Here is a 24,512-nt window from a genome sequence, read left to right on the forward strand (position 1 = left end):
TATTAAATCAGACTATTCTTAAGGTACTTTCAAGACTGCGGGAGGCAAGCTGGTGTTGGGACTACTGATATCATGCTGTCATGCAACATCTTCAGCAATCTCTGTTTGCAGAAGCTAGGCAAAGATGTAACAGATTTGCAGAAAACATTAGAATAAATTAATGCATACACCCCAACAGAAAGTAACTAATAGGTAAAAAACTTGTGTCTTTTTTCTCTCCCTCTTGTACATGATGCAAGACTTCAAAGAACACTTTTCCCTGCAGAGCTGTCCTGTTGCTTTCTGTCAGCCCCTGGAGATGACACATTTCAGCAGGTACCCATTCCAATGCACCACTGTCCCATGCTTCTGGGTCTTTTCCAACTAAGAGTTGCTGCAATTTTTACTTCATACTAAAAGACAAAGAAAATGCCCTCTGATCTAATAAAAGAGCTGCAACATAAGAGATAAACTAGAGCAATATTTCTCTGAAGCCTTCCATTTCTGCCCGAGAGTGCCCTGGCATCAGTAGTGCACACGTGCAATAGTCTCGTATTTCTTAAGGATGAATTTTTATAATCTGAAGAGGAATCTATAGAAAGTCCTATCCTTTGAGAATATATAGTTTTCTGTAAGATCCTGCTACCAGATAGGTATTTATTTACTCTGAGAGAGAAGTTTAATATGTAAAATTTTTATTCTGGCTAAATAAGCTGAACACACAATAGACTGCTCAAAGAGCTACGCACTAGAAGCAGGCAGACATGTGGACACATTGCCCTGCAATGGTTAAATGCACCCCGAGAGCCTGCTGACATTTCCTTCAGCCCTTACACACAATGAGTGAGTTAATGCCTTCTCAGACTACAAAGGAAGTCTCATCTTTATCCACGTGAAACCTTGACTTACAGCCTTAGCAGGTCTGTGCATGTTAGGGACAGTATAATGTTGATGTCTGCATGAGCTGAACAGCTTTGGAAAGACAAGTTGCTTCAGTGGGACCAGAAACATTATCACATTCTGAAAATTCCCCTTTTCTCCTCACCTATATGACTCCAGGCTCTGTTCCAGCTGAATTCTCATTAACTGGTAGTCTGGTTTTGGTCCCATCACAGCTGAACAGACTATATGTTTTCTAGTCATTTAATCCATCCTTGACATATCAACACCCAAACAATTCTCCAGCCAAAAGAACATCTTTGACCGAGTTCTTTGCTGTTACGACACTCCAACTTGTCCTTACAGGAAGACGTTAAATTCATCCTGCACGAGCAACAGGTCTGTCTAACGTATCAGAAACCCATGCTGTTTCTTCAAATTAGATTATTTCTAATTTAGCTTTTTCTCTTAGATTAATTGATTAACATAATCAGGTTAAAGTCACAGTAACTTGTTCCCAGCTTGGAGTTGTTTGCTGTATCTGAGTCAGACTTGAAGAGAAGCTAGAGTGACCAAAAGCTTCTCTGTTGCCCCCTCTGATATCCACTGGCTTTATAAAAAATGGCATCCTTTGCTAGAAACACTGCTTCATTTCCAAGTAGGTAAGCCACTTATGAAAGCATTTTTACAACACTCCTGTACCCAAACTCCCCACTGAAGTCTGTGAAACACACTGGAGGCCCCATATGCTTTAGGAAAAGCAGCTGTGTGAGCTCTGGGGCAGTATCACCAGCACCAGAATCACACAAGTCTCGTTTCCTACATATCCCAAATGCTTAACCTGAGCATCAGTAAAGGTGCAAGCTGCCATCAGAGGGTTCAGAGAGTCTCTTTTCCGAGCGGATTTTCTGGTATTGAGTGTTGGATTAGCTCACTCTATTATGCACAAATTGCTTCTGCCCTACTGAGTCATTCATCTTTATGGCAATTGTAGGAATTTAATCACCTCTGTAGTTTGCTTGAAGCTGTAATGCTGTAGTGGTTACTCCGAGGTGACAAAATGCTGGCTTACCTTTGAAGCTGCCCAGAAGTGTTAGGATGGCTGAAGTCAGTCACTTCAGCTGTGCACTTCTTTGCCTAACAGAAACCTTCAGCACAATGAACGTTAAAAACACAGAGCACGTACCAAAGCAGATTACTGAATGGAATTCATACTTCCAGAAAACAGCTCAGCCACCAACTATCTCCGGAATATTCCTATACCAACAAGACAAAAAAGCCCTTCTTGTTGCCGTGGCTTAAAGACAGCTATAATTTGGGAAAAAGGGAAAAAGGAAACCTGGGCATCAGGTGCATATCAGCAGGTGACATAACTTTTCTGGGCCTCTGTCTCTCCATGTGCAAAATGGGAAAAAATACGTCCGCAATTCTGATATATGCATTTGAAAATGCTATATGTAAGCGTGATAATGGATCTATACCATTGATTTCAGTAGGCTCCAGAACAGATGCATAAAGAGACTGTCATTCCACAGTTCTCCTCAGCAGTTCCCCTAGTTCTTAAAATAATTTGATAAATTTCTCCCACGCAGCTATTTTATTAACTTGCACGAGTGTTCCTGAGCCATCCCTACCAAGCACCTCCATTGTTCTGTTTCCACTTACTCGCACAATCATTTATTTCTTGTCGTTTTCTTTCTCCACTTCTATCACTCACCGAAAATACATCAGATCTAAGGTTTCCTTAACTTCTGGCAATCATACCCACAACTTTTATAGCTAAACAAACACACTGCAGAAGCTTTGCCATCAAGTCCCAGTAGCTTTTTCTGGAGCTAAAATAGCTCTTTATCCCCACCTGGAGGAGGGATCGACCCTTCAAATAAAAGTTGGCTCACAGAGAGAGACCCTCTCCATCTGCAAATGTACTTTTAAAACATGGCCAGCATCCCCCCCAGGACAAACACGTCTATGCATCACAGCAAACATAGCTCAAACAGTTCTAGTCAACCACACTTTTGTACACGTCAAAGAACTCTTCTGTCACCCGTTACCAGCTTGCTACATTCAAAAACTGGACATTTGTTAAAAAAAACCCCAAACACATATATAATATAATAAAAGGAAAGGAACAAGCAAATTAATTGTCTGGCAGAATTCCAGATGGGGCTGTCTGAAAAGCTGCTGATTTGCTTTTCAGTAGCAAGGAACTGGATGGCTCTACTGCCACTGGAGCTGCTGCCTTCCCTCCTCTTTGGACTGCCGAGATCAAAATGCAGTTTTGAGAGCCAGTCTGGGAAAAGCAGATTGGAGTGGAAGCACATGTCAATACCAAGAAATAACGTACCATTTTTAATCTGATCCTTAAATATTTGTGTAAATATTGAATTGTTTTACACTGGTAAATAAATCTACTAAACTGGATTAATAAAGTCACCTTGCAGGGCCAGAGCTGGCGCTACAAACACAACTTTTACACTTTGTTTCACTGTTAATGACAGCAGTGGAGTATGAGGCCACATCATTTCGTTTCACCTCCTACACAACCCAAACTGGACCATTTCACCCAACTATTCCTGCACCTCCTCACATGAAAAAATCAAAATGATGAAGAAAATCTACATTTTACCCATACTGATCTTTTCTGACAAATCCTGTAAATCTTGTCACAAACAAAACCAAACTCGTCTGAGCAGCATTATTTTCTGTAATCATGTTTACTGGTGTCAATTATATAGCTATCTTTAGTATTTTATAAAATTAATTATTCTTTCCTAGACCTCTGAGTGGATTTTTTTTCTGAATACTGGCACAACATCAGCATTCCTCTGGTTTTATGGAATTTCCTCAAAATTCCCAATTTTTTAAACAATGAGCAGCAGACAGTTTTTCTGCCTATTTTTCTTGCACACGAATTACCGGGGCTTTGCAATTAAACATAGCATCTTGCTTCCTTCTAAATATGAATCACAAGCACGTACCAAACACTCTTCTGCCTTATTAGCAATTTTAATTTTGTCTACCTACTGGTGCAACATTACCATCACAAGGATTTATTTCGCTCTCTTCATACACTGAGAAGTGATTATTCTTACCTCTATAACCTTGTATTTTTCCGGGTGCCTTCAGCTTCCCTCATCTATTCTCTTAACTTGGACCTTATCACCTCTACAATTACCTGAAAGGAAGTTGTAGGGAGATGGCGGTCGGTCTCTTCTCCCACATTATGAATGACAGGACGAGAAGGGATGGCCTCAAGTTACGCCAGGGGAAATTTAGGTTAGATATCAGGAAGAATTTCTTTACAGAGAGGGTTGTAAAGTATTGGAACAGACTGCCCAGGGAGGCGGTGGAGTCCCCATCCCTGGAGGTGTTAAAAAACCATGTGGATTTGGTGTTGAGGAACATGGTTTAGGGACCCTGACAGTGCAGGGTGAATGGCTGGACTCGATCATCTTGAGGGTCTCTTCCAACCAAATGATTCTATGAATGTGTAATTACTGTTTCCTACAGCTCGACTGATGGGCGCAGCTCTCGTTTCTAACAGCCTCCTGCCACAGCTGCCTCATTTTCTGACATAGTTTTCCAGTCATTTAACACACTTCTATAAAAAAACTTCTCGTTTTCCTCCACAGTGTTGTGATGGTCTTCTAATACACTGTTTTTAAATTCGCCCCCAGTTTGGATGAAAACGGTCCTTTCGAGCAGGCAGGAAGCATGTACCGCCAGCGCGGTGTGTCTTTGCCCACACTGCCGTTAATTTGCTCACAAGACGTTCAGTTTGCTCCAAGCACCAATATCTGAGCCAGCGACGGCTTCACCTTCCCCGCCGCCCAACCCCGAGCTGCCGCCGGCCCTTTCGTCCCGCGGCACCGGCCGCTCTCATGAGCACACCCGGAGCGGCCGCCAAAGGGACGGCCGCCGCGGCCCGCAGCGCCCACACGGATTCTGGGGAAGGGGCTGAGGCCACTCGGGTCGCGGCGCCGCCGCCGCCCGGGGCAGGGCCTGCTCTCGGCGCGGCCATGTCGAGCGGGAACCTCTCCGGGCTCGTCACCGTGGCAACAGCGGCACGCGCCCCGCCGCGGGGGGTGGCGTCACAGCGGCGCGCCGGCCGACAGCGGTGACGCAAAGCGCTGCGCCGGCGCCCAGCGCGGGAGGCGGCGGCGCGGAGGCAGCGGGCGCCGCGGTCCCGCCGCGCGCCGGTACCGGCCGTTTTCGCGCCTCGTCCTGCAGCACCACGGCGGGCGCGGGGAGAAGCGGCATGGCCGGCCCGCACCTGCCGCAGCCCAGCTTCCTGCTGGTGGGTGGGCAGCGGCGGGCGGGCGCGGGGAGGCCGCGGCACCGAGCCCGCGGGGCCGGGCCGGGCCGGGCGGGGAACGGAGGGGAGCGGGGCGGGGGGCCCGTTTCGGCTGCACTCGCGGTTTTGGTTAACGATCAGCTTCGTTACGTACCTGCGAGGTTACAAGGTCGGTCAGTAGCTTCAGCCGTGCCGGCAGAAGCGCCGTACCGGAGGAGCGGCGCGATTAGCGGATTTTTAAGTCGCGGCCGTGGTAAGAACCGCCCTTTCTGGCCGCGGCGATCCGATTTCCTTTCCGATTTGTAACAGGCCACTCTGAAGGCAGATTGCGTGAACAAGCCGTTTGTCCAGAGGTGCCACGATCTGGAGACGATCATTGAGGAGTTTCCTGCCAAGGTGAGCAGTCGCTGCCTTTCCAGAAACTCACTGCCCAGCGTATTTCAGGGGAAATTGTTTTTTTCATATTCCTGTTTTCTTTGTTCCTGTTTTTCTTATCAAGAGTTTTGAGGGCCCCAGGTGAAACAGTGGGAATCCAGTGTTCCCCAAGAGAAAAACCTTTTCTAGTCATTAAAAGATTGTTCCAGTCATTAAAAGATTGACTGACTGTGTTTTATTAATACCTTTCAGCCTCAATGTACAAGGAAAACTAGTTTTTAAAATGCGACAAACTGCACGTGATGCTGATGAGTATAACTGGAACTTTAGTAGGATCAGAAATCAGGATAGATTTCCTGTAATTGCCATATCATAATACATTCTTTTGAATGGAAGCTCTGCCCAGTGATAATCTGGAAACAGTCCTAAATAGCTGGAAGACAGCATCTTTGTGCATTCTAGTACGTGCAATAGAGACTGTTCAAGTGAGGAATTGTACACATTAACTATTTGTGTCTGTTTTTCTTAAAGGAACTACATGGCATCTTCCCATGGCTGGTGGAAAGCATTTTTGGTAGCCTGGATGGCATCATCGTAGGCTGGAATCTTCGGTGTTTGCAAGGAAGAACGAATCCTACTGAATATTCTGTGGCTTTGGATTTCCTAGATCCCAGGTAGAATCATTTATTTCAGCACAGATTAAAAAATGTATGGTGAACAAATGACCAGTGTTTGACCTTTTTCCATTGTGCAAACATAACTTCACAAAAGTGAGGCAGGAGAGGGTACTTACCATGGATTTTCTATCTGATGCTTGTTTGCAGTGGCCCAATGATGAAGCTGGTTTACAAACTCCAAGCAGAAGAGTACAGATACGATTTCCCAGTCTCATACCTTCCAGTGAGTAACTGAAAAATTTATAAGGAGAGAATGCAGTTGTTGTTGCAGCTACTGGAACTTTGCGCACACTTTATACATACAGTTCAATATAAGCCAAGGAATAGCCTCAGTGCTCCAGGTTTAGAGCACACCCGTTTCTTTAAACAGTTGCTAGAGGAGGAGAGTTCCCAGCCATAAACTTTGTAGGAGATAGTGGCTGTCAGCAGCTAGATAGTTGTGCTGTTCAGCCAAGAAAGCTGCATTGTGATTCTTATCCTGTCCCCAAAGAAAGTTGTGTCCTTTATCTTGGTTACCATTAGTTGCAGGACTGAAAATAGTTTTCCAAGCTCATCACAGAGCAGTGCCTTCTCTAGCTGTGCTTTGTGCTCACGTGTTTGAAAACTGTTATCCTGGATACGAAGTACAACATTTCAAACAAAAATGTTTGTCTGTAGAGTTGTTTCACTATGTTTCTTCCATTGCTACCAGCTACCTGGTATCTAGAAATTGATTCATATAATTCTACAGTCTTTAACAAAAGGAAAGGTCATTTGAGTATATAGTAATTGCTGGTCCACAGCTCAGTTACCGTAACAAAACCATCAGCTATCAGGCAAACACCAGTCTTCTGCTGCTCTCGCTCCAACTGGAAAAGTCTTGGTGAAGACTCATTTTTCTTCTTATACCGAACACTCATTCTGAGTGAGAAAGTTGGCAATTAATCTAAAGTGTATGCATTTGCACAAGGAGCTACTGCAATGCAGTAAAATCCCACTGAGCTGAACGCAGGTATCACAGAATGCTGGAATGCAGAAGAACTTCACTATCTGAAAACATACTCTGCAATATGCTTAGTAGCCAGATTAATATTTCATTACTTTGTCTTTCAGGGCCCTGTGAAGGCTTCAATACAAGAGCAAGTCCTACCAGAATGCTCTTTATACCACAACAAAGTCCAGTTTCCTTCATCTGGTGGTTTAGGTTTGAATTTGGCTCTTAGTATCCTTTTAACAGTTGGCTGTTTAATTCCTTTTAAATATCTAAAACTGAGAGATTACGAGCATTTCTGTTGTATATTTATTATGTGTCTGCAGTAAATCATGTTACGCTAAAGAGTTTGGGCTGATGGTAAGTGTTTAGATTCCAATGAAAAATAAATTTGTCCTCCTCTTATAAACCCTTGTGGGGGAATTTTTGGCCTTATTCAAGTCAGCAACAAAATTTCCAATTATTTCAGTAGAGCCTGTATTTCACAATTTTTGTTGTTGTAACTACTCATAGTTTATGTAAGATGATAGAAAAAGGGCATGTTAACTTTGCAGCTAGTGTACTTGCTGGAAGCAGCATAGCTGCAGCTGCAGTGGTTTCAGTCTGAGATAGCCAAACGTGCTAAGGAGAGTAATGCGAACACACTTTGCCAAATAGAGAAAACCTCAGTTACCAATATTTGAGTCAGTTTGTTTGAAAGCAAGAAGGCAAAGCTGAATTTGCTGTTAAGCTCTAGAAAGTTAATTTAGCACTGACAAAATAAAAAATTCCTGTCTATTCAGCATCCCCAGATATCTAACAGCTGTACCTGTTGTGTTTTTTTTTTGATTATCTGATCCTTGACTGTTCTTCTAGATCCATTTGAATATTACATGTTTTACTTTGCAATTAGTTTGATTACACAGAAGGTAAGTATGTTTCACAATTTTTCTCTTAGAATAGAATTAGCCTTTCTTCATAATGCTTTAAGAGGCTGCTGAGATGCTCTCCAGCTAAATTAACAGCAGTTTAATCTCTACTTTTAGAATTTGTTACTGCTTTGGTTCGGTTGATGATGTAAGACTGGGTAATAAACAAAATACTCACCTTAGATATACTAGTAAGCAGTCTGTCCAACAACATACCAACACGGAGCAGGCAATGGATTCCAAATGGGTTTCCTACCCCTCTGTCCAATAACACCAGTTATACAGTCATAACCACAGATTTGTTCTATGGTTTCTGGTTATTTGGTTCGTCTCCCTGTTGGTACCTGTGCTTTGTAACACTGCACGCTTGCAGTTAGTTACTTTACCATTGCTCCAAGGTGTCTTTGTTGTCAATTCACCCTTTATAACCACTGGGCTTCTGCTTATTTATACTAAAAGGGTCTGGCTGTGTAGCAGACACTCCCTAGCAGTAGCTTAAAGTAACAGTATGTAGCTCCAGGTATATATATATCCTGTGTGTCTGTTTCAGAACTCACCCGTCACCCATCACGTCAGCCCTTCCAACAGTGCTTATTTCATCTTGGTGGACACATACCTGAAGTGTTTCCTACCCACAGAAGGAAGTGTCCTTCCTCCACCTTCTTCAAATCCTGGGGGAGCCATCCCTTCCCCGACTCCCAGGTAATGACTACAGTGCCAGAGGCAAATTGCTTACAAAACATGGCTTGTTGGAACAAAATCTCTAACTAAAGCACAAAACATCTCTGCTCTTTATGATCTGTATTAGATAATTATTATATAGCTACAAAAATTAAATAGATTTATGTTCACTTAATTTTACCATGAAAGTTTCATTTGAAAGTCTGAAAGGTAGCTATTATTGGAGCAAAAAAGGCATGTACAGGCAACAAAAATTAATCAGTTCAGCAAGTCCAGTTGTGTTTTGTGCCCTGCAACTGCAGTAGGACAGATCTGACTGTACTTCACAGTTTTTACTATCTTCAGATACATATGGTACGTGTAACCACCGTTACAAGGAAAGTTGCATCTTTCATTGATTGTTGCTACAAAGCCAGACAACTTGGCAGTTGGTCATTTTGTTTCAGTGCTGAGGTTGCCATCCTTAATTGTTTCATGCTCTCATTACCTGTTTTGCAGTTCTGAAATTGCTGTGTCAGGACCACGTCTGTGGCTTTGTTGCAGACTGATAGTGCTCGTAGGTTTCTTAGTTCATAACTTCCTGATATAAAAAGCCAAGACACATATTAGTAATCAAACCGTATAATGAGTGACTGCATGTCAGGTGACTTTTTGCATGGTAATAGATCAAGCTAGTTAGCCACAACTGGAAGGAAGAGGATGAAAGATTTTTGACCGCTTACTGCAGTTGTATATGTCTATGTGATAATGGCATAAAACCAAACTCACAAAGTTGAAGTGAAAATTCTCCAGTACAAGCACCCAGTCTTTCATTCTTTGTAATAGCTCAGTGTGTGAAAATCCACATTTTCAAAATTGGTTTTGCTACTGGAATTCATAAAATGTTATCAATATTAGCAATTTTATACAAATGTGAAAATAAATAGCCATTATGTTTTATATAACTGCATTTTAAATACATTTCAAATATCAGTTTCCATGGTCTGTTGAGCATATACCTAGGAAAATACAGATCAGGTAAACTATGAATATGGAAGGCAGAGTGAAAGAAAATAAACTGAATAGGAGAAAGTAAAAACCCATGTATTAGTGAACATAACATCAGGTCTGTGTAAAGCTGGCGCAATGCAGTATGAGTAGTGATGTAGCGTATGTTTGTAGTTAAAGCGACTAGTAATTACAGCATGTTGCAGAAGTTTGAAACTTGTAATCGATTATGCAGTTTTACTTCTTAAAGACTGTTTTCCCATTTATAAACCAGTGATTAAAAGCAATGATATATTTCCCTCTACTGAGGCTTACTGACTTCAGCATTTCCATGCACTTGTCTTTAAAGGTCTCCAGCAGTGCCTTTCACTTCCTACGGCATGCATCACACCAGCCTGCTGAAACGGCACATTGCCCATCAGCCTTCTGTGAATGCTGACCCAGCTTCCCAGGAGATCTGGAGATCAGAAACACTGCTTCAGGTAAGTTGGACTTAAGGAAGAGAACGACCCACAGCATTTCTTGCTGCTGAGGAATCTCTTCTTTTTAAACCAGAGACAGTTATGCTGTTTTGCTTTAGCTTGTTCTTGGAATTGAGCAGTGCAGTTGTTTTCTGTTAGTGAAACAAAGAACAACTGTGAAACTGCTAAGTTGTAATTTAGAAAGGCACTTAATATCTTTTTTTAGACTGCATATCTAACAGCTGACTCAAGCGTTTGAGTCATTTTTTCCAGAAAAGTTTCTAAACTGAATTTTCTTTTTTTTTTTCCTTCTTTAATCTTACATCAGTTCTATGCTCTAAGCAAAGGTTGAGCACAGAGAAGTTGGTTCTCTTCACCATCAAGGGAAGGGAAAGGAGAATCTGGACTTAACAGTTGTTCTGAAACAAGTTCCTACTATGTTGCTGAACTGAATTATTGATGCTTAACGGGTGCTAGCAGTATGCCAACTCAGTCATTTGCACTGACGTGATGATAACCTGAAACATCTCTGAATAGGTGCCTGTCTACTTACAAGTACAGTTTAGTGTTCAAATTATACACTATAGTCTTCCTTATACCTAGCTTGTGACTGACAAATCCTGGATTATTTCTCTTTCCCTAGCTGAGAAAACATTTGTTTTGCAGATCTTTGTTGAAATGTGGCTTCATCATTATTCACTGGAAATGTATCAGAAAATGCAGTCCCCTCATGTCAAGGTAATAGTTTGTACTTCATTCATGAGCGTCATCTGATGTTTGAGCTCTTACCTAGGGGTAAATTTCCTATTCTGTGGATCATTTTTTTGGTATATTGGTCCAAAGGAAATAAGTAACTTATCAGAGTATCTACATGAGTGTGTCAAAATTGCTAATCTGGCTATGGAGAATGTTGTGAATAAGTGTGTCGTCCAGATTTGCCTTCATTGCAGAAGTTGTGTTGTTTTTGTTTTGTTTTTTTTTGTAAAAGACAAGTTTGTGGAATGGTCACAACAATCTGAACACCAATAATCAAACTAGTAGTGATGGGGAAGATACCACTATAAAACCATAGTGTTAAATCCCACTGGGGCAACATGGCTGCTAAAAATAGCTAAAATTGATTTCCAGCAGCGATAGCAAATGATACTGAAATGCCAATTAGTAATTTCTAAGATCCGTAACCACTTTTTAGCATAAATCCAAATTAAAAAAAAAAAAAAAAAAGGAAATTTTACTAAACTGCCCTTCAGTGTTAAGTGGATAGGCCATTTTTGTTGTTTCATATTCTAAAATATGCTTTTCACCATAATGGTGCCAGAAGCAATTCTGTAGCTACAGAGTTCAGAATATCGTAGAAGCTCTTGCTCAGATAATAAATACACTGTTTTAAGCAGTTTGTCGTGACCTGCTCAGTAACAAACTCCTGCATGTAAAAACTAAGTAAGTGTTGGGGAGGCTAAGATCAAAGGTGTTATAAATGTAACGGGAATTCGAAGGAGAAAATGTAGATCCTCTGAATTCCCTCTGGGTCATAGTGGGTCTTTCATAGAAGGGGACAGAAATGCTACTCAGGATTTATTCCTGTGTGAAAGAGTTGATTGACTGAGAAATTCTGATCCTTCACTCCACAGGCTATAAAATAACATACGTATTTATATTTTGCTAGGGAAAAACACTGGAGAGTTGAAGTGTGATAGGTTTTGTCTTTTATTCTTAAAGTTGAGGTCAAAACGCAGACTCACTAATGTTGCAAAGTCTCCACTTAGGACTCCAAGCAGCATGGCTGTGCACCTGTGATGGAAAGGCTTTGCTTGAAGTACCTTTGGTCTGTCTGTCTGTCCAGTCTCTGTGCATCAAGCGCTGTGCTTAGGCCAGAAATAATGATTGCTTTAAACTTCTCTCCTCTGTACACCCTCTGTATTTCAGATGCTCTCTTCTAACAGCAGGGAGCAGCAGTTATAGACAGTGACTATCAGTGTTATGTTACAGGGCCTAGGTAGAGCTTAAGTTCTCTGAAATCATCACTTCAGGATCCTCCACAAGGTGCGTTGAGCCACAACTTGAGGCCATAACTCCCTGATGGTATTTTGGTTTCATCTTTGATGGGAAGTAATCATGGGTATGTAAAAAAGGAAGTCTTTACTCTTTGGAGGTTCGAACACCTGAATAGGGGACTGGAATTCCCCGTGACATCCATAAATGGATGAACGATCCCTCCTGCAGGACTGAGGAAAGGTTCCAGATCAGCTAGGAACAGGACTATTCATAAGCCTGTGATGCTTACACTAAGCTCTGTAAACTGGTCTCAGGGTGGGCTGAAGGAGAATAATCTGCTTCATAGTTCCCCAAATGAGGAAGCAGAATATGCAGAAATGCAAGTTTTGTTTTAACTTAAGGGTTAAAGGGCTTGACTGGAAACCCAAGATCACCCTAAACCTTATTCTTAAAATTGTTAATAATTATGCAGGTTCACTTGATTCCATTTAGTCTTCTGTGCTTTTGGAAGGAGGGGTAATTAGGGACTGTTCATCCCATCCGTGACTTGCAATGGCTACACGCCTGTACTGGAAGGTGGGACGAGGTTCCAAAGAACTTGCTCTTTTTTTGCCCAGCAGCCAGACTTGTTTGCTTTGATGAGCCAAGCCAGGTCCCAGATATCTAACTTTCCTGTGAAGTGCCTCAAGGAACGACAGGTTTTTCTTAAACCTTGTTAGTGTCATCACAGACTTCTCTTTACAAGTAGAAGGTGGTGGAATAGGTATGAATAGTAAATAATTTATTTTGAGAAGATGTACTTCTTTTCTACTTCACTGCTTTGAATTCTCTCTGGGTCTGGTGTGAACCTGTGGTTGACGCTATTTGCTATGCTGAGTTTCACTGTTTTCCCCATTAATTTAACTATTTTCCCATTCTTTTACATGTCTATTTGCTTTTTCTTTCTCAGATGATCCAGAGCCCAAGTCTGCAGCATCTCTTTTCCCATTCCCTTCTGCTGTAATCACAATAAACCCTTAAAAAGAAACTGTTAGATAAAATTTTATGTAATGCTTCCTGACCTTCCAAAGCCAGGTGCCAGACCCCAGCACTGCACGTGGAACACCCATTAGAGTACAGGCTCTTGCTGATTCCTGTGGCAGCAGAGTCAGTTATGGAGCAGACAATGTGTTTGAGCTGTAGCGGAGCGTGCAGTAGCCATCCTACCACTCTAAGAGTGTAAAACTAAAAGATACCAAACTGGCACTAGAGGAGGTTGGGTAGGGGCGGTTCAAAGACAGCAGAGGTGTGATCTGGAGAGTTAGTTTAGATGCCTGACAATAGTCATTGGGATCTGTGTAGTGTACATTTTTTGTTTTATGTTTTTTCATTAATTTCATACATGTGTGTCGCTGTCGCTACAGTATCCTCTTCACTGTCATATTGTCAAAAAATACTCTTTAAATTCATCCGAGAAAGGATCTGGCTGCTTGCAGAGATTTCAGTGTTAAGGCAAGATGCCTTTTGCAGTAGCATATAACAAAAGGTCTGTCTTTTGCCTTTTTTGTGCTATTTTGTGATATTTCCCTAATAATGAAAGTAATTTCCGCCTCTTTTGAGGAACTTCACAAGACCTGCAGCCTTCCCAAATGGCCTTTAAGTAGAAAGAGAAAACAGAGGATTTCTCTGAACGGGAAGCTTACTGGACAGGCTCACCGTGATTATAAAAAGCCAAACTTTTTTCTTCCGTTCTTTGGGAAGAAGAAAGTATCCATTTGAGTTTCTTCCCTGTATACAAATCCTGCTTCTCCAGCAGCAATGGAAGAAATGACCAAGTTCAGTGAACTTCTGAAATGGTGAGTTTGGCAGAAGCTCCAAATGAGTAATCAAATCAAAGTAATCAGCTCAAAACCAGTACTTGCTCTGAGGGTTGCAAAGAGAACAGCCACAGCCACTTCCTGCTATACTTTTTTGACCCCTGCTCCCAGTTGTATTTCCAATCATAGAATGGTTTGGGTTGGAAAGGATCTTAAAGATCATCTAGTTCCAACCCCCTGCCATGGGCAGGGACACCTTCCACTAGACCAGGTTGCTCAAAGCCTCATCCAACCTGGCATTGTTTGGCCAAAGCTAGTTGATTAAGTTCCAAGTTGAGAAAGGGTATGAAATACTGTGGAATCAATCTACTGAACACCAGAGAGAAGAGGATACTGTAGCTGCAGTTGTTACTGTGATATGTTGTCCCTGACTGTATTTGTGATGTTCATTTTTCCCCCAAACCCTTCTTCCTTGGGCTCATTCTCACTTTATTTTTCTCTTGCTCTCTTCTCTCCTTTTTTCCCTCCCTCCCCTTCCTTTTTGTTTCTGTTGTCTCAGCTGGAGGTTCTCCACTACCGACTCAGTATCTCCAGTAAACACCACGGTAGTCCTGCCCAATCCAGCTACCAGGCCCTCCACGCATACCAAGTATTATCATCTTTTCATTTTGTTTCCTTTTTAAAAATCTTGTTCCACCATATAATCTGCAAAGTGTAATGGTGCTAGCTCTACAGCAGCTTTTTCTGCTAAGATGTGGTTTTATGACTTCATTGAGGACACTGCATTGAGATTTACTAAATTTGCAGTGAAAACAGATACTAAGAGGTATTATCAAAGGTCATGGAGAAAATAGTTAAAAATCTATCATTATAAGGATTAATTGGGAACTCCATTTTTAGAGATGCCTTCTTGTAATGCATTGTAGAAAGAGGCTTATCAGCTATGCTGACATTTTTTGACACCAAAACTGCCTTCACCAATGGCAGATTTCTGCCCCTCACACACTAGTTACGTAAGCAAACCTTGTGTGGAAGAGAAGATCAGAATTTGCATGGCCATCACCTAAAGATAAAGGTAGGTAACATCTAGGGGGGTTTTAGCCAGTGAAATGCCATTGGATATACTAAATTTGTAGTGGCAGTGGGAACTTGACTGCCCAGTTTTGCAAAAGCACACGAGTGGTACATTTGCAGATTGTTCAGGAAATGTGCATGTAAAAACATTCCTGTTGGAACAGATTGCTGATTCCTCTTTCCCTTCTTCAGCTCTTTATTCATTGGGTCTTCATTTTGGGAAAGGGGAGGGCTGAGCATATGTACTATAAAGCTCTTACTATACTGTAAAGCTCTTTAGCACTACGTGGAATTTTCCTGCTGTTTAATCCTTAAAAAAAAAAAATAAAGTGCTGTGAGATCTCAAGGTACTGCTTAAAAAGGAAAACAGGAACTACTACTTGTCTTTAAGTCTTTTTTACTATTATGTTTATCTAATTATCATGTTAAGAAAAGAGTGGTATACATCCATCCTATAAGCTACGGTTTGAAAACAAAAACACTTGTGAGGAAAAATACTTTTGAACCAGTAATGTTCGTCATGGTGCTGATCAGGCTAAGAGGAAATTGTCAGAATTGCTAAGTGGAAAAACTACTAGCATCATCTGAAGTGATGGATTGAAATACTGGTACTGGTGGTTTTGTAAGTTCAAAAGGTACCCTCAGGGGAGCCTGGATTTTTTTTTTTTTTTAAATTACACCCTTTCAAGGCCTATAGCAGGGTACTCAACCTTTCTAATTGCTTTTAGAGATCCTGATCTAAACTCTTGGGACCAAGTAACTTCTCAGAGTTCTACCCTCTTTTATAAGCTCTCCTCAGGACTGAAGAAAACATGCTGACTTACCAGGAGCTGTCAAGAACACAAGACTAGCCTCCATTAGGACTAGTAACAGGTTATCCTCCCTCTTAGAAGAGTCTCAGATCTGGCTGTACTACATGACTATACCTATCATCAGGCCTTGAATCTTTTTCTGGAATGAACTTTACAGCGTACTAAAAATCCTAAGAGATGGTAAAAACATATCTGCTTTGCCCTAGACATTGCAGAGAAAGGACACACAAAGATACACACTCCCTCCCAGCACTGGAAATACTATTAAATGGGATTTAAGAAGTGGAAGCTTTTTCTATAAAAATGCCTACCAGTCCCCCAGAGTCATATTCAGCATCTTACCTCAGCATGGCTACGTTTGGCATCCTGGAATCATCTTGCAGCTGTTGTCTAATACACTCTTCTGGCATCTTCCATTATACTTGCAGCTGTAACTTTTGTTTCATGTACATTCTTCTCACCTTCTGAGAAACATGAGGGCTGTGGAACTTAGAATACAAATGATATCTTAGAATCTGCCTTCAGTAGTGCGTTGAGATTAGTTCACTACTCTTAAAGCAAATTACAGTAGCAAAGGAGTTAGTGCTTTGTCCCCAGATTCTGCAACAGACCAGCTCTGGTGCTGGGCACTCAGGAGAACTACCTCTTTTTTATCTCATTCATGTCCCTGCTATATCATACACTCACCTGTTTATTAGTAACATCACTGTGGCTCACCGTGACTCCTTGTGCTACTGCCACCCAGGCTACTTCTAGCCATAATGATACTGGGAAGCAACAGGATCACGCAGGACTTGAAGCAGTTCTTGTTCTTGCCATAACTCTTTCTAGGATTATTCTTTCTTATAAGGTAGATGAGTACCAGCATAGGAAGGAGAATTCAGTAAAGCCAGCCAAGAGCATAAACAAAGGATGTGTTGTGCTGTCCGCAGCAATGAACTTATAACCATAATGAAAGGCTGACTATTTTTTTTCAAAAAGGGGTAAGTCAAAATCTACAAGTTATTCTGTTGTTTAACGCTAGCCTGAAATTCACTGCATTAGAGTACTGTAGATACTTTTTCTTAGAGTCACATTATCAAAAATATGCTACTGTTTCTTATTAAACTGATGGCAGAAGATTGATGTAGCTTGTCCTGGGGAGCAAGTCTGTCTAAAATCAGGTGGCACCAAACTTGGTGAAGAACCTAGAAGAAAGAGAGCATTTCTTGTATTTTGATTTCTGACCTGAGAATATAATTTTCCTGAATTATCTCCTGGACATTTAGCATATGGTATTCATTATCTTCCTGTCTTTTGCTTTGAATCTAGGAGTCATTTAAGCCCACTGAAGAACACGTGCTAGTGGTAAGACTGCTTGTGAAACATCTGCATGCTTTCAGCAATAGCCTGAAACCAGAGCCTCTCTCCCCCTCGGCCCACTCCCACACAGCCAGCCCACTAGAGGAGTTTAAAAGGTAGGTACCTGAGCATCCTGTCTGAAACACAGAGCTTCTCCCTGAAAAGCTCTGCTGTCACTGAGAGGTTGAATTAGGTTGTTTTGGTGGTTAAATACAGAAGTGCATGAGAGCTAATGGATTATGTTTCTCACATCCACTAGATGGGGGGGTAGCTCCAGGAGGGGGGATGTCTTGCTATTACTCTAGTCTGTATCTTGGCACAAGTCAGAGAAAAGAAAATGCTACCAGAGGTTTCTGGCCAAGGTTAGTGGAGAATTTTGTATTTATGTAGTTGAGTTAAAATTCAATGGCCAGAAATTGCTTCAGTTAAAGAACCAGTTTGGGTCAGTCCTTTCTGTATTTGCATTTGTGGAAGTGTGTCAGGTTTTTAGCTGGCTGGGTTGGGATTTTTTTTTATAAAATTTGCTGCTGGTTGATACATGTGAGTGTCTTTGAATCTGTTTGCAGGGTTGTAATTCCTCGGTTTGTCCAGGAGAAACTTTATATCTTTCTGCAACACTGTTTTGGCCACTGGCCTCTGGATGCCTCTTTCAGAGCAGTACGTACCTGCTTCTAAGTCTGTACTCAACAGAACTAGTCATTAGTTAGTGCTGTTTAGCAGCTATTTCTTGGTCTTTAAGTGTTGGGTTTTTTTCTACAGCAGTGAAATTCTTTATACATTTACAGTGAAACTTATACATTTTACAGTGAAATTCTTTACACATTTCTAACATATACATTTAATGTTAGAAAAAGAGTGCCGATTAGACAGAACTACTACAGGTTGTTAGGTGATTTTCCTGACACTGAAAATGGCTGTCGATTGAAAAGAAGTAGGTGTTACTCTTAAAACAGATGCATTCTTATAGGTCCTAATTTCTTATCAAATATGTCATTAAACAAAGGTAATACAATACTAATTTATCATAGCAAGATACTGCAAATATTACCTCTTGCAAGCAGGAAAAGAAATACATCAGACCATGACTCCTAGTAATTAATGTAGGAGTTTAAAAATACAGAATGTAACAAGGCTAGTTCTTGCTCACTAGACCTGTATTTAGTGATAGTGCAGTGTTTGAGGTACACCTGGTAAGGCAGAACATCAGAGGAAACGTTTACAGAGGCCATGGCAAACCTGTTCTTGGCTTCAGTGCAATCAGGACTCCACTGTGTTTCCTCAGGGTGGTGGGCATGTCTATGCAGAAAAGCTGAAATTATACTAGTGTAGCATCTTCTTTACTTACTTCAATAAGGATTCAGTGAACACTACCAGAGCTGTTAAATGCACCTTAAATGTAGCCACCAACTAAGTTTTCTTTTTTTGTAGTAGCTGTTTGAGTGCTGTCTCATTTGGGTATTAACAGAAAATCCAAATTGGTCCCAATGAACATGCACGTAGGTTTTTTTCAGTTCTTTTTCTAAGATACTCAGATTACTAGAGTGCTTTATTCCTAGAAACTTTTAGCTGTCATTAAGATAATATTCACTAGGTTTAAAAGAAAGAAACAAAACCCCTTTCTGTCTTCGTTTCCAAAAAGTATTGATACTCATGTGTTTTTATGTGTGATTGTGCTTAGGTTCTTGAGATGTGGTTAAGTTACTTGCAGCCTTGGAGGTATGCTCCAGAAAAGCCACCACAAAGTGCAGAGCCCTTGCCTCGCAGCGTGTCAGAGAAATGGTAAGGAGGAAAGCAACTGTGAGTAATCTGAATCAAGCCTCAAGTTTATGCAGATCCTGAGTAAACCAGCAGAATTTCAGGAAGCATCCACCAACCTGAATTAGCTTCCCATACAAGATCAGAGATGGTTTGTTACAATACAGGCTTTGCTCTGAGAGTATTCTTTTGTTTCAGTGCAAATAGACCATCTTTCCAGAGACAGTATAAAACATTCTCTTAAAGACTCATTTGGTGGAAGACAAAACAAGAATTATTTAAATAGTTGTACTCACAAATCCTGTACTCATTTTCACAGGGCTGCCTTCATTCAAGAAAATCTACTCATGTATACTAAGCTGTTTGTAGGATTTCTGAACAGAGCCCTTCGAACAGACTTGGTCAGTCCAAAAAATGCTCTCATGGTGTTCCGAGTAGCCAAGGTCTTTGCTCAACCCAATCTAGCTGAAATGATCCAGAAAGGTAAATGGATATTTTGACATCTTACGCTGTCCAGTCTCAATGCTTCTTCATAATGGCTACATCTTACCTCTGAAGCACTGAGGTGAATAGACTTACTCTCCCATTTTGCATGCTGTTTTGCCATTCAAAGCCTGTGTGTCTTCACTAATGTTTGTCAAATTGGTTTAGTATGTCTATAGTTCTTTTCTAACCACCATCATTTAGATTTCATTCCACAATTTTTCTTTAAAAAATAAACAACATAATATTGGGTGTTTACAATAAAGTCAGTTTTTCTTACACTTGTCTTACTTGATTATTTACCTCAGGATTAAAACTTCTTATATCGTTAAAGGTATCTCTACTTAGCAAAATAGCTAGTCATGTATGCACTGCAGGATAATTAGGACACAGTAAATTTGGGAGAGGCAAGATTTGACAATTATCAGTGTCTTAAGTGTCACAATTTTCCACTGCCTTTGTTGAAAAAAAAGTTACAGGCTTAAAATGCTGTCTGTGTGGTCTGCATGTAAATGCCCTCTGACATTTTCTGCTGCGGGCAGAGAGAATTAAATGAAAAAAAAAAAAAAAGGCAATTAAGGCCTCTTTCCTCCTAGAACTACCTGCCTACCTAAAAGCAAGTTGCCCAGCAGACTTAATATGTTTTGTAGCTAGACCTTCCCCAGGTGAAAACAGAAGTATTATGTAACCATCTTCACTACTTCCCTCAAATTCTAGGAGAACAGTTATTCCTGGAGCCAGAACTTGTTATTCCCCATCGTCAACACCGACTTTTTATGACACCCACACTTGGTGGAAGTTTCCTCTCATCGTGGCCTCCAGCTATTACAGATGCCTCATTTAAGGTGAAGAGTCATGTTTACAGCCTGGAAGGACAGGACTTCCAGTATAAACAGATGTTTGGCACAGAAGTCAGAAATCTGGTAAGCAACAAGTGTCTTGTCATGTGTCTTTCTGCTTTCACAGGTGTTTTCTCAGTGCTCAGCATCCATATTATGAGACGGTGAGAGTGGAAAACTTTCCACACTACACTACTGTATAGTTGAGTTTGAGGGCTCTCAATCCAGCACAGCTGTAAAATCTGCTTGCTGCTATTTGCTAAATAAGAAGTTAATGTAACGGTTTGCTGCCTTGGAGAAGTTTATTGCAAGTATTTCCTTTCAAACATGCTTACTGTGAACTTCTGATTCATTATATTGATTAGTAGCTATAAGCCAGTCAGATAAAAATAGCAGGAGGAAAAAAAAGCAGCTAAAAAACTAAGAAGCACTCAAGTTTCTTAAATGCTTCAACAGCAAAGACCTACCTTTGCCTACTGGAAGTGCAACTAACAGTCTTATCACAAGTCCGTATGAGCTAAGGGAGTGAGTTTCCTGGGTTTGCTCTCACTGCCAGGTTATCAAGGCAGTTTTTTTCCATGTATTGATGCTTAGTGGTCCTTTACATTTGTCCCATACAATTATTTTTTTGTTTGTTTTAGGTGTTAAAACTGGCTCAGTTAATTTGTCAGGCACAGCAGACGGCGAAATCCATATCAGACCATTCTGCAGAGACCATGGCTAGCCAGTCCTTCTTTTCATGGTTTAGATTTACACCATCTGAAACGAATGGTTCCTACACAGGCAATGACCTTGATGAAATTGGGCAAGATAGCATCAAAAAAACAGATGAATATTTAGAGAAGGCACTGGAATACTTGTGCCAAATCTTTAAGGTACGTAACATCTTTCTAAGAACTGCCCCTATGTGGCAGTGTGAACATGAGCCAGGATTCCTCAAACATCGTTCTATCACTTGTACTTCGAGGGGCCACAGAGCCGCACAGAGACTCTGCAGCAAGTTTTGTTGTAAATGTCGTTTAGGCTTGACTTTACCGTACCGCTTCAAAGCCACTTTCGCTATAGATAGAACTAGATGCTCTTGATTCTAAATATCAAACCCACTTTGTTTCAAGTGACCACTCTTTTGGACTATAGTTTATAGCAAACCTGTCTCTTTACTTGTGCCTGTTCTCATGTTTACAAACAGGCAAGACACAGCTTAAATTTTAACAACAGTCCAGTATCTTCTAAACATAAAGAGCTATAAAAATACAATATAGCTGCAGCTAGAGATGAACGGGTGAACCAGAAGTAGGCCGTTTGGTTAAACTTCAAAGAACAGATTGATTTCTCTGTCAGCCACACTCTCTTACACAGAATTGACTTAGAAGACAGCTCTCAAGGAGTAAGGGACATATAAACCAGAACACCTCTCTCGGATTTGACACACACACAGACAAGAAATCTGGAGACTTCTATCTCCTTTTAATGTCTAACTGAGGTGCTATTAAGCAGTTCTTGGTATCTGTGCTGGCTGTCAGCAGCTTCCACTGCTAGGGCGTTTGTGAAGGGAGAAAAATGAAACAGAAGAAGGGGTAGATCAAATACATGCTTTAAAACTGTGTTATTCTTGAGTAGCTGAATGAAGCCCAGCTGACCCAGATGATGATGAAGTGTGGAACAGCTCAAGACGAGAATGGAAAAAAACAGCTTCCAGACTGCATTGAAAGCGAGGATGGCCTCGTTCTTACACCCCTTGGCAGGTACCAGGTGAGAGAAGAAAGATTCCATATAGCTACCCTAGATTGTTCTTGAAAAAACAAGTTGTCCTTCTACATCAACAGAAATGCAGTTTATCTGGGGCTAAGAGAGGTGCCCATATAAAAGCGTTTCAGATGAGAGAGCTACAAGATAAGGAGTTTATTTTCTTGTTTCTAGATCATAAACGGCTTACGCAGATTTGAAGTGCAGTATCAAGGAGATACTGAGCTTCAGCCCATCCGAAGCTACGAAAACGCAACTCTTGTCCGCCTCCTGTTTCGTTTATCTTCAGCTCTTAACGAAAGGGTAAGTACAACATTGTCTCCTTTTACATTTTCCATTGCAAATTCCTGTTCTTCACTGCACCCACACATACGAGGCTTGGTTTGTTCTTGCTCTGTCTCCTTTATTGTGGTTCAAGTGGGTATTTCCTAATAGTATCAGGCCTCCTTCTCTACAGGTAATTCTGCTTTTCCTACACAAAATGTTAAAATATAACATTTTAAATGTATTCTTTATGCTTGATGAACAAAGGGAATATCATTCAGAATTAATGTTTCTAAAACAGGAAAAGCAAATCCTTTTCTTCCTATAGGTATGACAGATAAAAGCAAGTCTGCACTAAAGCAGTTCTATTTAAAAGTGCATTTTGATATTTTTTCCTCTATTTCCAATAATCCTATAATTTTCTTTTTACGAAAACTGTAAAATAAGTTACACTTACTTTGTGACAGTAGCTGTAGTAGAATACTAATGTTTTAACTTTTCTTACCGCAGTTTGCTGATCAGATGGACGTGCTTTGCTCCAGGGAAGATTTTGTTGGCAGATTTTGTCGCTATCATCTTACCAACCCCCACCTCATTCAGAAAATCAGATGTAGTCCTGTGGTGAAGGACAGAACAAGCCAGAACTGGGGACCAAGAATCAGTCTGAGGTTTCTGGCTAGCTACAGGACACTCATTTCTTTGATGTTGATCTACTTCATTGCATCCTGGTTTTACATTGGGCCAGTGGGCTGCACTTTCATTATCCTGATTGGATATTTTCTTTATGCCGTAATAATGACTCTTTTCTCTGAAGGATGGAAACCACATGAACACTAACTTCCTCCTCTGAGCTTACAGCTGTAAAAATAAATATTTTAAGGATGAGCCTGGGATTCAATGACTAAAATGTTTGAATTATCATTTCAGATCTTCCTGAAGCTATTTTTTAATATTAAAGTTAATTGAGTTTTATAAACAATGGTGTGGTGTTATGGAATAGAGATAATCAATGTACATTTTATTTTTATAAAAGCGTTCCTATGGAATCTAGTGAATGACTTTTTTTTTTGAGAGGGGAAGAATGAGCCATGACTATTTATAATACTGAAACGAACCACGCCATACGTGGAAATACTTTTGATTCAGTAGTAACTGCATTGAATCCTCTTACGGTGTTCTAAAGCAAGAATTAGCTATAGGACTTACACATTATGCTTACAGGCAGAGCAGTTACAAAGGCAAGGGAAACAGCAGTGCACCAAGAAATTTATAGGAAGTTGCACTGATAGGAAAAAAACAGAAGGTGGGACTTAGCAGCAAGAGTGGCATCTCACAGCCCGGTATTGAGCTTAAACCTCCTCTTCCCTGCCTGAGGCCTGCCCCCCCCAGCCCAGACCAGGTTTATGCTTTTTACCTCCATAAACCAATTCTCCATGTGTTTGCACCTCTTCCGGAGCCACTGTGCTCAGTGGGGTATTAACATTTGCTTGCAAAAACAGAAGTTATAGGGAAAACAGTAGTAAATCAAACGTGGCAGTTTTGGCCAGCAGATAGGAGCATTTCTCTCTTGAAGTTCAATAAATACTTTGTTGTCCTCTCTGCTGACAAGAAATGGGCAAGAAATCCTTTTTTGTACCATCAATGCTTAAGGAATCCTTTGGTTCCCATCTCAAGCAGCTGCACTGCAGCAATCACACTCCTGTAAAGCATTAAGGACTGTGCACAGCAGTGAGACAGGAGAGAACCATTTACTAAATGAGTATGAGAGCACCCACACACATGCGTTTAACACATTTGTGCCAGCATCTGACTCAGGACCAGTTAAACACCATGCAGCACAGCTCCATCGCAGTCCAGCACTGCCAAACTGCTGCCTCAGCAAGGGCTGCCCAGCTGATACCACTGGGGACAGGGTGAGGGAGTTGTCCAGAAAAAAAATATTTTCCCACTTTATTACAGATTTTCATTAATTTCATTATTCATTACACTCTTAATGAATCAGAGATTGCTACTGAAAGGTGTACCACATTTTCCTGTTGTTGCAGACAGGATTAATTAAAAGCTGTGACAGGGATCACCCATCACCTTGGCATCAGTTGCAAGCGCAACTGGAAGACTGAGCTGCAAGGAAGTCTTGAAAACGTGTCACCTTTTCTTGCAGCACATCCTCACCCAAGGGCTGCTGATCGCCTA

At 41.0% G+C, this 24,512-nt stretch overlaps 1 protein-coding gene across 2 annotated transcripts; it reads left to right on the forward strand.

The window, feature by feature from the left end:
• Positions 1–5,116: 5,116 nt before the first annotated feature.
• SMPD4 (sphingomyelin phosphodiesterase 4) lies at positions 5,117–23,316 on the forward strand. 2 transcript variants are annotated; one of them, XM_086623440.1, is made up of 19 exons: positions 5,117–5,158; positions 5,465–5,551; positions 6,062–6,204; positions 6,355–6,430; positions 7,300–7,408; positions 8,033–8,085; positions 8,636–8,787; positions 10,103–10,235; positions 10,881–10,952; positions 14,565–14,654; positions 17,203–17,348; positions 17,799–17,889; positions 18,911–19,011; positions 19,307–19,470; positions 20,188–20,393; positions 20,951–21,184; positions 21,930–22,061; positions 22,230–22,358; positions 22,830–23,316. In XM_086623440.1, exons 1-19 carry the CDS (start codon positions 5,120–5,122, stop codon positions 23,154–23,156), a joined length of 2,484 nt encoding a protein of 827 aa, XP_086479566.1. In that variant the 5' UTR covers positions 5,117–5,119; the 3' UTR covers positions 23,157–23,316. The 2 variants fall into 2 exon arrangements, with proteins under 2 accessions (XP_086479566.1, XP_086479565.1); XM_086623439.1 differs by lacking the exon at positions 14,565–14,654 and having other exon boundaries at positions 5,120–5,158.
• The last annotated feature ends 1,196 nt before the right edge of the window (positions 23,317–24,512 follow it).

The sequence above is a fragment of the Tauraco erythrolophus genome, chromosome 19 (assembly GCF_009769465.1).
Source record: "Tauraco erythrolophus isolate bTauEry1 chromosome 19, bTauEry1.pri, whole genome shotgun sequence".
NCBI classification, from domain to species: domain Eukaryota; kingdom Metazoa; phylum Chordata; class Aves; order Musophagiformes; family Musophagidae; genus Tauraco; species Tauraco erythrolophus.